Source organism: Abramis brama, assembly GCF_963993115.1.
Source record: "Abramis brama genome assembly, chromosome: 13".
In the NCBI taxonomy this organism is placed as follows: domain Eukaryota; kingdom Metazoa; phylum Chordata; class Actinopteri; order Cypriniformes; family Leuciscidae; genus Abramis; species Abramis brama.
This window is the reverse complement of record NC_139975.1, coordinates 9,999,599-10,013,619: the sequence shown is the minus strand read 5'-3', so window position 1 is coordinate 10,013,619 and position 14,021 is coordinate 9,999,599. Positions and strand designations below refer to the sequence as shown.

At 36.1% G+C, this 14,021-nt stretch overlaps 2 protein-coding genes across 2 annotated transcripts; both read right to left on the bottom strand.

The window, feature by feature from the left end:
- Positions 1-1,070: 1,070 nt before the first annotated feature.
- Positions 1,071-5,160, bottom strand: LOC311094361 (platelet-derived growth factor receptor-like protein). The gene is made up of 6 exons (XM_084132292.1): positions 4,945-5,160; positions 3,969-4,272; positions 3,712-3,863; positions 2,645-2,938; positions 2,413-2,552; positions 1,071-1,616 (listed from the first exon to the last, which is right to left on the bottom strand). Exons 1-6 carry the CDS (start codon positions 5,000-5,002, stop codon positions 1,365-1,367), a joined length of 1,200 nt encoding a protein of 399 aa, XP_083988418.1. The 5' UTR covers positions 5,003-5,160; the 3' UTR covers positions 1,071-1,364.
- A 654-nt stretch (positions 5,161-5,814) lies between these two features.
- Positions 5,815-13,310, bottom strand: LOC311094359 (cationic amino acid transporter 2). Its single transcript, XM_084132290.1, has 13 exons — positions 12,999-13,310; positions 12,060-12,129; positions 10,935-11,304; positions 10,275-10,430; positions 10,006-10,171; positions 9,591-9,727; positions 8,444-8,666; positions 8,232-8,368; positions 7,926-8,028; positions 7,718-7,848; positions 7,469-7,635; positions 7,163-7,271; positions 5,815-6,631 (listed from the first exon to the last, which is right to left on the bottom strand). Exons 3-13 carry the CDS (start codon positions 11,296-11,298, stop codon positions 6,513-6,515), a joined length of 1,812 nt encoding a protein of 603 aa, XP_083988416.1. The 5' UTR covers positions 11,299-11,304; positions 12,060-12,129; positions 12,999-13,310; the 3' UTR covers positions 5,815-6,512.
- Positions 13,311-14,021: the final 711 nt, after the last annotated feature.

The following is a 14,021-nucleotide window of genomic DNA, read 5'->3' as shown; positions in this document are numbered from 1 at the left end:
TGAAGCACAAATGAGAGCTAAGGCTGTGCTGTGTAAGAGCTGCATCAGCTTTATAAAAAGTTTATACAGATAATGCACTTCCGATGGGAATAAACAGAATAGACATGATCAAAGAGGTGTATCCTAAGCCCTGACACATCTGGTTGTTATAATTATTCACAGAACTCTTACAAAATCAGATGCATCTAGACACAGACTCATATCTGGCCCCCAGACCTTGTTATACCGAGTACGACTGACAGCGGCCTGTCATTACTGCTCTCTGATGACTCTATAGCCTCCGGGCACACACCTGAGTGCACACTATACTTCCTGCCCTTTGAGGATAGAAGACAGACATCCTGAATGCTTTCATTTAAGGAACAGTAAATGAGTGAAAGGAGAACAGCTACTGGGGAATCTGGTTCGTTACGACTACCTATTTGCACGGAATATGGATTAAAACACTTCCAGTCAAAAGTTTGAATTAGTTAAGATTTTTTTTATTTTTTTGAAAGAAGTCTTTTATGCTCACCAAGGCTGCATTTATTTGATCTAAAATACAGTAAAACCATTTAAAAGAGCTGTTTCTAGGCCTATCTTGAAATGTAATTTACTCCAGGTGAGGGCAAAGCTGTATTTTCAGCATCATTACTCCAGTCTTCAGTGTCACATGATCTTTCAGAAATCATTCTAATATGCTGAGGTTTAGCTTTAAGTTCAGCAACTTTAACATACAATGTATTATTAAAGTGCTGTACACCTATGCAAGAAAATACGAATAAACATGTTTTCTTTTTTTAAACAATGGCTTGCTATCCCATTATGAATATCAATACTTGGGGGTTTAAAATACAGTCAGGGGTTTAATGGGCTGTAATGCCAGTGGTTGTTGTGATACGAACACATTGCTTTTGCGGATTCAGCATCTGTCCTGTGTTTTCAACATCACAAGTCGCCCTCTGATGGTAATGTTAAAGCTGTGGTATTTCTGGGATTCAGTTTGATTCAGTGATAATGTCAGAAACAATGGCTTTATAAAGTCTGATTATAACAGTAATGGTTTATATAGAACACAGAAAACAGAAACTGGCATTAATATACTGTGTTTTATTTTCATAGTATAAAAACATATGTAGGTACAGGATTCAAAACTGCACAATATTAGAAATTTTAAATTTCTTTTGCATTTCATTTTGGTTTGCTTTCTTGCAGCAGGGTCAGTGAAACCATGGTATGCATGGCGTTAAAAATAAACAAACAAACTGTTGCATCTGGCTTGCGTCTACACAGAAGTAAAAATACAGTGTTCTGTGAGGAACATTCTTGTTCATTTACAGCCATTTAGTAGTGCATGTTATGACTAAGAAAGAATATCCAGGTTTTCAGGTTTCTGTGGGACTTCTCTGACGGGTTTCGTGGTTTCTTTTAGGCTTGGTGTTGGCTCGTGCTGACTGCACTTTGACAGAGGTGGATGCAGAACGTGAACCCTGTAGGTTCTGAGCTGTGCAGGTGTACGTTCCTTGGTCAACCTCTCTGACTTCATCCACCAGCAGAACCGCCTGAGTTCGCTGTCGGTTCTGCCCGTCCACCTGCACTGTCTGCACACTGTCCTGGGTGTACATCGGGCGCCCAATCTGATAATGAAAAATAAAAAGAATCCTTTAAAATAAATATTTTAAATAATGGGTTCAATTTAAAATTTTATTTATTTTTTATTTAATTTACAAAAGTTTGCTGTATAATATTTGATTGCACAATGCAAAATAGTATCTAAATTATCAACATGCTAAAAAGTCAACATAATGAAAAACGTGCAATCTACTACTTGCCTTCTGTCATCTGATCAGTAGACTATACTTTAATTTTAAGCAAGTAAAAGTTGCTTGGGGAGGGGGTCATGTTGAAATGTATCAAAATATGATGGATCAGGCTTAAGAGGAACGTTTGTACGTCTCAATCATCATTATATGGCATTGGCATTGCATTATATAAAACTACAGAGCTTTTAAACTAAGCATTTAAATATCATCTTACTAAGACTAATTAGAGTGACAGCTGAACTTACTGTATTTATATATGCATTTCATGAAAGTAAAGTCTGCTATACTGTTTTAAAGATTGATATATGTTACAAGCTATCAGAATTTAATTTGACCTTTTGGCCATATAAATATCAGCAGAAGCTGTACCTATAATTGAATATTTTGCTCAGTTTGGGCTTCTGAATAAATTTAAGGTGTTTTTTCCCTCCTATCTATTATATATTTTGGCTAAAATTTCTATAAGGGTTATTTATTTATATAGGGTTTACTTTAGTTAGGGTTAGGCTTAGGGTTAGGGATAGGGTTAGGGCTAGTTTAGTTTAATATTTAAAATGTTATTAAATATAGTGAGGCTGCTTGTACTTATTTGGTTTATTTATTATCTAACCTTTTGTCCAGGATATTCCCAGGTTAAGTCCACCACCACGTCCTGCTCTCCCACCACAGTGCATGTCACCTGGAGATTCTGTCCCACTGCCACAGTGTCAGAGGACGTCTGGATCGCTGGAGACGGAGGGGCGGCTGGATCTGCAAGGGTATATACAGGCATTCTGAAATCATTTCTGCATTCTGATTTATATACTCACATGCAATGTACTGCATTAAAAAAAAAATCTCACAGTTGACATAGATGAGCATGTACTTGGTTGAGCTCTGGCGAAGGTTCCCCAGGCTTGCCACACAGTAGAGAGAGCCAGCATGAGACTGTTTCGGCCTGTGAATGGTGAAGCCCTTCTTAACGTCAAAGGAGATCTCTTGTCCATCCACATTCACCTCCATTGGAGGAAATTCCCGGTGTAAATTCACCTTTGCTAGCGGAGAAGTCACCTGACAGGGCAGGACGGTGGGCCAGTTAGTGCGAAGCTGAATGACCTCGTAATAATCAGAGGAAGGTACAAACAACTCCTGAGGGTCTAAGAGAGAAATACCAAAGGACAATTGTCATCTCTGTGTTGATCAAAATGTGATAGTAGTACACATATAAAGGATGAAGTTCAGTCAGACATTCTAAAATCTAAAAAAAAGTTCCAGTATTTGTATAGTTTAAGTTGAAGTACTAAAATATGTAAAAACTAAAACTTAATAAAAACTGTAGAAATATTTTACATCTAATGAAAATTACAAAACATTTTTACTAAAACTGAAAATGTATTCATTTTTTTTTTTAATTCAAAATATTAAAAACTATAATAGTATATCAATGGTACTAAAATAACAATGACGAAGGGATCTTTTATTCAGTAATATTTAATGCATTTATTATTTTATTGCATTATTATTATTATTTCATATTATTATCTTAAAGCTTCCACCAAGAAAAACGTAGTTCATTGCAATAAGGCAAACACTGCAACAATATTACAGTTATTTTTAAGTCCTCTGAGTTCACTTTTACTATAATCGATTATTGAGATTACGCCAGTTTAGGAAAAATTTTAAAATATCTGACCGCTGAATAATGCTATTAACCTATCAGAACCAAGTATTCCACAGGCAAAATAAAATATTTAATACACATCTTTAATATAGATAGGGTACTAAAGGCTGGAATACACTATACACACCTTTTAAAATCTGACTCGGTTTGAGTTTGTGGGAGGCAAACCACAATAGATTGTCTATAAAATTACCTATAGAATACTTGTATAATTTACATGCTGTTCATCACATTACATTCCCATATTACCAGAGATAAAGATGAAGACTTTGACGCCTTTGTCATATTGTTTTCTGCAGTCTTTCTCCTCACAGTACATGGGATAGCAGGTGTACTCCCCTGTATCTGCTGCTGTTGCATTTGCCAATATCAGTGTGCCATAACGTTCATGTTGAACTGTCCTAAAAATACGGACAACAAATAAAAGCAAAACAGCAATTGATTCATTGAACTAAACTAAATCAATCGAATGTGATCACAGATTAATTGTCACTGTTAGCTCATACCTGAGTCGTCCTTCATCATCCTCTTCCAGATATGCGGGAACAGTCCACTGGACAGGATTTCCTTTACACCTCAGTTCTAACGCATCCCCTGCCTGGACAGTCAACGTGTCGCCCACTTTCTGGAACCTTCCCTTGTTTACCACCTGGGTGAGGTACGTCTGGGCTTCTTTAGGGGTCACAGGGGTGGTTTTCACTTTAGGTTTGGAAGAGGTTGCCTTTCCTGTCCCCTTCACAGTCTTGGACTTTCCATTTGGTCTCTTCTCAGCTTTGGTCTTCGGGTCAGGTTCAACCTTTTGGCACATGCCTGTTTTTCATGTGACAAACCATTCTGAAACACTGTTGAAATTTAACCAGTACTGTTTTTTTTTTTCTAAGGCACGTTTATAAAAGCTCTTAAATGTCCTAAATGTCTGTGAAACCAGGCCTTAGAGTATTAGTTGACTGTTAGGTTAAATTTAGGGTTAGTAGCCTATTAGCAGAATCAATTGAGTTACTCATCAAAATAACAGGTTAGCAGATATTAAGCAGACAGTCTACTAATACTGGTAGTTGTCATGTAGTAGCAAAGTTACCTATAGTTAGTAGAATGTCTAAAGTGGTCTATTGAAATACTGTTCCTAAAAAAAACAGCAAAAACAACTTATGCTGACACCTAGTGGTGTGGATACAGCATCATGCACTGCAAAAGTTTTCACTTATTACTCTTACTATGCTACCAAAATTATTCTCTCTCTCTCTCTCTCTCTCTCTCTCTCTGTATGTGTGTGTGTATGCACATGATTTTTATACATTTCTCATGTGTACAACATTTTAAACAGGGTAAAACTTACTTGAGTGCACCAAAAAAATGATCACATTGAGGTATTTTATTATGCAACTTTAAATGTTTTACATGCATTGCTTTAATGTATATCCTTTTGTAACTTAAAGTCATATCTAATGCACAATGTGGCCTCTTAAGAGGTAAGATACTCACCAAACTGAATGATCAAAAGAGAAACAAGAAAAGCAAATAGCACCACCCTCCACTTCATGGCGGAGAATATTCACAGCGACCACAAACACACTTTAGTTCACTCTGGTATACGTTCAGATCTTGAGCATACACGCAGAGAAGGGAAAATTAGAAAGGTAGCGTTACAGGAGGAACCGAGTGAGTGAGGGGTCAGATGTTTATGAGAGTCGCATGAACACCCTAAATTCCTCTGGTTACACTCAATGGATCCTTTCTGTGTTCATTCTACCAATCAGGGCCTGAGGAGAACTGGCCATCCAACTGAAAAAGCAGACAATGTTTATTTAGCTGTAAAAACTCAGAGCCATCAGTCTAAGGTTTGCTAGCTCTGAAAATATCTGTCACAAGAAAATTTGTTGCTGCAAATGACTACATACATGGTAAATTTAAAATTGATCCACACATATTGCGAATCGATATTTTATCTGGTGCATAAATGCAATAGCACTACAAATGACATAACATAGTATCGGCCTATAAACTCATTGCCCAGACTTTGCCTCAGAATTTAACAGTTTTCTGAGCTTTTCTGTTTGATTTAATAATCTGATTAGTGTGCCACAGGTTGGATTTTGTGAATGGTACTATTGTTCTTTTGTGCCCTCATATTTGAAAGTAAGATCAAAGTCCCTTAAGGGTACATCAGTTCACTCAGCAACTCCTCTGAGCAGAGATTTTCTAGTTAGTACAAGTTGAATGAGGAGAGAGGCTGCTTACATATTGTTACATACATCAAAATTAACAACAAAATCTGACAATGTTAATGCCTTAAATGTTCTTTATTTTACTCAAATCATGCTGATTTTTTTTTTTTTTTTTTTTTTTTTTTTTCATGACTGAAACATTCTCCCCAAACATACATTACCAATCAAATGTTTGGTGGGGTCAGTACGATTTTTTTAAATCCTTGTATTCAGCAAAGTTGCTTAAAATGATCAATATTTACAATAAAGACATTTATATGTCTGGAGTAATGTATAAAGAAAAGGTTTTCCTTTGCTTTTTTTACGTACAGGCAACAATGATCCACGGAAAACGACTAAAAACGCTGTATTATATGCTGCCAGGCCAGTAGTTGGCAACGTCACTTTGTAAAGAAACACTACCTGCCTATAGACTGAACATGTAATGAGCATTACATCACCAGTAATGGCTGCTGAAAATTCAGCTTTCCATCACAGGAATAAATCACATTTTAAAATATATGAAAATATAATCACGTTTCTCTTTTTACAGTATTTTTCATCAAAGAAATGCAGCCTTGGTGAGCATAAGAGACTTCTTTTAAAAGCATTAAAAACTCCAAAATTTTGAACGGTGGTGTATAATTTAATAAAAGATGTCATAGTCAACTTGAAGATTCAGAATTATTATTTATTTATTCATTTATTATAAAAAGTATAAAAAGATTTCACTGCAAATATGATGCAAGCTCTAGTAAAAAGACGAAAAAAGAAAGAAAGAAAGAAAGAAAGAAAGGCATCTACTTGACGGATGTAACAGGTGCAAAGGACTTTTGGTTTATACATTTATTTTGGTCTATCTTTATCAGATTTGGATTCAATGGTTTCAATGGTGACCTGACTGCTGAGTAACCTTTGTCTCTGGACGCTGTTCCTCACTCCATATCCAAAGTATATGAGGAATCCTGAGCATAAAAAAGACACATATTTACATATATTGAAAACATAAATGTGGGTTTGACTTTCAGCATATTTAAAGGAACTGTATGTAAGATTGTGGCCAAAACTGGTACTGCAATCACTTTCAAATTACTGTAGAGTGGTGTATCCCCTGCTCCCCCTCCCCCCTGACTCGAGGTTGCCAGATAGGCTGCAGGATCCAGCAGGAACTTAGGCTAACATGTTTGTAGTTGCAGCTTTGGTAACTAGAGCAGAGCTGGCAACCCGGATGCCGAAACACTACTGACTTCGTGATTGGTAGATAGGTGGAGGGTGGCGCTTCAGGCCAAAACACAACATGACAACATCAACATCAGTTGAGGGCTGCAACTATCACTTTTAAATGACAATATCCTGGCCAGACTACTGTTGTCAGTGATATAAGTATTTGAAATGAACATGATTTCTTAATGTCTAGTGACATATCAGGGCCATTTTATGATTAATTGAAATACATTTTTTTACATACGGTTCCTTTAATATTTTGCATCACATACCCCCAGCCATCCACACAGCATAGCGAACCCAGGTGTCTCCTCCCAGTTGCATCATCAAGTAAATGTTGATGAACACACTCACCACAGGGAGTAAAGGCAAGAACGGTACCTGTGGTCACAGAAAATATGAGATTTTTATTTTATAATTTATAATTAAAAACAAATATTTATTATATTTTTATAAAATTATGTGCTTATATTATATTATATTATATTATATTATATTATATTATATTATATTATATTATATTATATTATATTATATTATATTATAAGTTTTATATGTTATATAAGTCCCCTGCTCACCATGAAGGAGGCTTTGGTTGGGTTCTGGGGTTGCCTCCAAATAATGAAGACTATGAGGAAGATTATGACCAGGATCACAGATACACTCACAACACTCCAGATCTCCAGCAACAACAAAGATCTGATAGCTTTGCTCATCAGCAGTGACAGGATAAGCACCAACACAACTGCAAAAGCAAAGATATGAAATAAGTAGAATAATGTATAATAATAATGTAGAATTTCAGTATGGTAAGGTTTTCTACACACCAAGAAAAACTGTGCAGGTTGTAACAGTGTTTGAAGTTTCTTTGGTAGGATACGAAGGGGGTTTCAAAAACCCAAACATGGAGGTTGTGGGTGTGCGCAAATCATTTTCCTCTGAAGCTGTCTCTTGATACCTTTGAAAGAAACCACTTTTAGCTTCAAAGATTTGCATTATGATGCTAGAAGGGAAGTGCGGAGCTGGGAATACAACCTTAGAATGAGAATACAAATAGCCACAAGTGTGTAGGAGAAGAGGGTTCCAATCGACATCATATCAACCAATGCCTTCAGGTCAAATAAAAGAGCCATTATTGCTGGAATAAAGCAGAGCACATGATTGCCAGGGCTTTTGTATTTTAACAAAAGCTGCAGCCTATTTACTATTCATCTCACAGAGAGAAAAAGGCCCTAGTCTTATGATTTGGCTTAGTCTGTCATATGTGAGAGATGAAAAAGAGGGCAGAATTAAGATATCCGATTAGTAGATCATTTTTTAACAATCTTTCAGTCCACTTACCCGCCACAGTTCCAGAGGATAGTGTGGCCACCACTGGACTCTGCCGTAAGCTGACTTTATATAGCGATTTGAACATGAGTCCATCTCTGGCCATGGCAAACAGGACACGGGGCATTGGGAACATGGACCCCAAGAGACTGCAGATTAAATTAAATGTCTGTAACTGTTCTGAAACATAATAGAGATCCAATTCTCACTCTGACTTTTTTTACCTCGTTGACAGAGCGCACAGGGATCCGACCGCCACAACATACTTTGCTGCACCCCAGCCAATGTCAGCAAAGGCCACAGGCAGAGGACTTTGAATGTTGAGTTGGTAGTATGGCACCATCAATGTAAGAGCAGCCGAAACACCAAAGTATGCCAGGAAACAGATAAGCAGAGAGGCCACAATACCCACAGGTATAGACTTCTGAGGGTTCTTCACCTCTTCGCCTAGAAAATCCGTATTCATACATTAGAAATGTAATATTCATGACTGCTGATGATAATATATATAGTCAATACGATTATTATTATTTATTTTTAATTAATATTTTTATTCAGCTAGGACAAAATAAAATAAAATAAAAAACTTGCCAACTAGGACACACTAAATTGATCAAAGGGTTAGATACATTTTGATATTTTTTTTTAGAAAAGATTTATATTTTAAATAAAGGCTGTTTAAATTTGAAAAAGAATCTTGAAAAAAATCTATTATGGTTTTCACAAAAATATGAACAATATTTTCAACTTTGAAAATACTAAGAAATGTTTCTTGAGCATCAAATCAGCATATTAGAATGTTATGATGCTGAAAATTCAGCTTTGCCATGACAGGAATAAATTGTATTTCAAAATATAGAAAAGTACGGAAGCGTATTGCATTCACTTGAGGAAAAAAAATCTACTCTGTTTTTCTGAATTAACGAGTTAATTATCTCAGAATTACGAGATAATTTTTCATGAAAAAAAAGTTTTTGCTCTGTTTTTCTGAATTAATGACTTAAATGTTTTTCAAGAAAAATGTATCTCATAATTCTGAGATAATTAAGTCATTAATTCAGAAAAACAGCAAAAACTTTTTTTCATGAAAAATTATCTCGTAATTCTGAGATAATTAACTCGTTAATTCAGAAAAACAGAGTAGATTTTTTTTCCTCAAGTGAATGCAATACGCTTCCGTAGAAAACAGTTATTTTAAATTGTAATACTATTTCACAATATTACTGTTTTTACAGTTTTTTTAAATCAAATAAATGCAGCTTTGGTGAGCATAAGATACTTCTTTCAAAAGCATTAAAAAAGTTTTGAGTGGCAGTTTGAATGTTTGTTGCCCACTATATATTTTCAAACCTTTTTTTCTTCCAGATTTACCTGTAGTTGCAATGCAGTCAAAGCCAACGAATGCATAGAAACATGTAGCTGCCCCTGCCAGTGTTCCTTCAAATCCAAATGGAAAAAAGCCACCTACTCCGTACTCAGTGGTGACATTGATGGTGGATGTCAGGTTTCTTTAAAAAAACAAAACAAAGCAATGCGGTATTTTATTTTTATTTTACGTATAGAGAATATTTGCATACTGTATATGCACAGTATATATACAGTACTATGTAGCCTATACTGCAGCAGTAGTATAAAGAAGTATGCTATTTCGAACATAGTCAAAACTGCATTGATATAACATTCAGGCAGATTTTTTAAATATGTTTATAGACTGAAAGGATTATAAATTGCATAAAATATGAATATACTGAAAATTCCAATAAACTATAAATACAGATGTTCTTACTCATGCATTGCTGTTGCATTCAGGATGATGTCTTCTGTGATAAACCAGTTCTTCAGGTTTCCTTTAATGAAGCCAGCAGTGATGACAAATATCAACACTAGTATATTAACACTTGTAAATATCTTGTTGACCGTGGTTGATTCCTTCACGCCATACGCAAGAAGAGCTGTAAGAAAAATACCGTAGATAACATCAAAGCCTTTGCCATAGATGGTAAATATAGAATAATGAATTATATGGTGTATGATTAGTACAGTATAGTCAGATACCAGAGAGAATCATTATGAGAACAGCTGCAAAGAAGTCTGGGTAGGCTGCCAGGCCAGGAAGCCCCATGGCTGCATATTTGCTAAAATAATTAGCCATCACATTTCCAATGAGATCATCAAATGTACCGCTCCATGCCCTGGCCACACTTGATGTGCCTAAACCAAGACAAAGCTCTGTTAGTATTTGACATTAGACCCTTTATTCTATCAATCTACTTATCTATTGTTCTGTCTACCTGTCTGTCTGTTTATCCATCCATCCATCCACCCAATTTCCATCCACCCACCCACCCACCCATCCATCCATCCATCCACCCACCCACCCACCCACCCATCCATCAATCCACAAGCCCACCCACCCATCCATCCATCCATCTATTCATCCATCCACCCACCCACCCATCCATCCATCCACCCACCCACCCATCCATCCATCCATCCATCCATCCATCCATCCATCCGCCCATACACCCACCCATCCATCCATCCATCCATCCATCCACCCACCCACCCATCCATCCATCCATCCACCCACCCACCCATCCATCCATCCATCCATCCATCCATCCATCCACCCATACACCCACCCATCCATCCATCAACCCATCACCACTGAACTGTCTGATCTTGCATATTCATTGACCTTTAATTTCTACTTACCGATGACATAGGACAGTAGCAAATTCCATCCTGTGGTGAAGGCCCACACCTCTCCTACAGTCACATAGCTGTACAGATAGGCAGATCCGGTCTTAGGAACCCTTGCACCAAACTCAGCATAGCAGAGCCCAGCAAAGATAGAAGCTAAAGCAGCAATGAGGAAAGAGATGATAATACTTGGCCCAGCCAGGGTCCGGGCCACCTCCCCAGAGAGCACGTAGACTCCGGCCCCCAAGGTGCTGCCCACTCCCAAAGCCACCAGGTCCAAAGTCGTCAGACATCGACGAAATGTGGAGACCTCTCCCTCTGGTTCCAGGGGTTTCCTGCGGCACAGGCCCCTCAGGAAAGACCGCATCGATTGCATTATTGGCTGTTATAGAGGAAAAAATTCAAATGGTAGCAAAGGGTTAATGCTATATCCAATTTTTTTTTTGTTTACAGTTTTTCTCAGTCGCTTTGGTAAATTTCTTGAATCATCCTTAAGATTTGCAAACCAGTAAGTGCATTTCTCAATTCATAACTTGCTCAAAATGCTTAGTTCATCTCTCAAAAGTAAGTATTTATGTCAATGAACATATCAGTCTCATCAGAATGAGAAGTCCTTGTGTCATTGTTCTCATACAAGATAGTCAAAATGCTTAGTCATGTTGTATAACAGAATACTATTGTCAGTATTTTCAGATGTAAACTATGATTTTGATGACGATGATTGAAAATACATAAGGTACTCATGAAGGACAGGATTCACAGTTACGCTTTTACTGTTGGTCTGACAACAAATTACAGTACAATATATTTGACTAGATGATGTGGAGGTTGAACAAGTAGTTTTGAGAATTTCAGTTGTTATCTGAGAAATGTGCCAAAGCAACTGAGAGAAAAATTAACTAATGACATTTTTCTGCATCTTTTATCAAGCTAAAGTATTTAATTTTTTTTCATTGTATCATCATATCGAATGTTATTTTTTTAATATCAATTACATGCTTTTGTGTCATTTGACAACTAATCTGGATTATGCTCAGTAATCACCCTAAAAAATAAGCAGTTTTTAATCTTTTGCATGTTGGTCATACATTTGTAATAATAATAATAATATATACACTAATTGTCCCTCCCATTTACCGTATCACAATGTCTTCATGTTTTCATGAGTGCTGAGATTTTTTTTTCTTTGTTTCTTTCCTTTGAAACCCTGAGAAAAAAAAACAGATCTTGAATTAAGAATGATCAGATCACTATTATCTATCACTAATTATCTTGTCAGCCTCAAATGATTTTTTAAAAATTATTATTAATTACATTAAAAATAAAAACATTGCAAAGTGGACTCACTTTGAATTATTTAATCATTCATGTACTTTGTCATTCTTTAACTTCATGAACAATATAGGCTATTTATTAAAGTCAAACTGACTGGATCTTTTCTCTGAAGTATTGGTACAACTAATATGATGCCAGGTGTCCTTCACTTTCTCCTGCATAACTTATCCTCTTCTGAACTCATTCAGTCTATAGAAGCCTGTTCTGTGGCTCCATGAGATAATTATGAAGAAGGATAGACAAAGCTGCCTTCATGACTTCGCAAGTGGTTGACTGGCACACGTTCTCTTTGTGCGGTGGCTTTCTATAATCTGCCAACAGGAGATTCATGATCCATCCTAATCCTGCAAGGAATCTACTGCTGCATACCATTATTCTATAGCACTGATCACGTGCCATGCCAGCCTGAACATAGAGAAATCAGTATGTCAAAAATGTTTACTATTCACTGTAATCATTTTACTTTTTGTAAATACTTAACATAAGAAACTATTTAGAAATATGTGCATTATTTTATGTTTTCTAAATGCATGTGAAGCTGTATTTTTAGTATTTTCCTTATTAATTAATTAAGCATTAATTTACTCCTTGCACTGAAAAAGGTTAAGTGTAATTCAAAAAATATATGCCAAATATAAAATAATGAGTTTTATCTGCAAAATAATGACTAAAGCATTTTACTCATAAAGATAAAACATTTCTTAATGCATCTAATTAGTAAATTAATATTTGTTTCTGTACCTTAATTGTGTCCAGAGAAGTGTGCAGTCTGTATCTTCGTAATGACTTTGTCTAAATATAGCTATCCATTTCACACCAATGAAGGCAAATGATTTTTAACAACAATATATACAAGAGTGGACTGTTTGACCCACCCACTCTGTGGCATAAGCAACAAAGTAGCCTTTCTTTCCGCATTTCTCACTGGCCCCATAATGTGCTCATAATTGCAGCCAAGGCACAGAGTGAGTATAAAATTCCATGTTGAAAACCAAAGATACTTAACATTTCTGTGAGGTTACGACGGCTTTCTAATTCAGCAAATACTTACACAACAAAACAGGACATTGTTTCATGCAAGAAAGAAATAGGACATTCTTATTTATTCTGAATCACTTTCTGCACACTAGATGGCAGCACAGCTCTGCCATACCTTGTTGTTTACTGACTACAAAGAAATCAGTGCTTAGATGGTGACCTTCATGATTTATAGTGCAGAAAGATAACGCATTTTGTGACCCCAGCAATTAAATCATGTTTTACCAATAACTGTAAAAAAGTTTTGGACAACGCCTAAATTATTATAAGTCTAATGAAATAAAGTGCTGTATATAATATGGGGTTACATTTGTGCCAAAAATGAGTCGACTGCTTTGTGCCATACATTTGTCCTTGTCAACAGTCACTTGCTGGGGAAGTACATGTAAGTCAAATCTGTGCAGATTTAGTGCAAACACTCGTGATTCATCATGATATATTAAATACAACGTATTGCACAGAATCTGCACATATCTGGCTTACTTGAACACACACGTACCTAGCAACAAATAACGGCGCACTTGTTCATTTGCACAGTTCATTTGGTTAACAGAAAATAAATTGTTATTTTCCGACATCCTAATTTTTTTGGTGTTCTTTGTACTGTATTGATCGTCCACCTAAAACACATTTATATATATATATATATATATATATATATATATATATATATATATATATATATATATTGGCTAGTAGAGGTTCTAAATGGCCGGTAACTTAAAT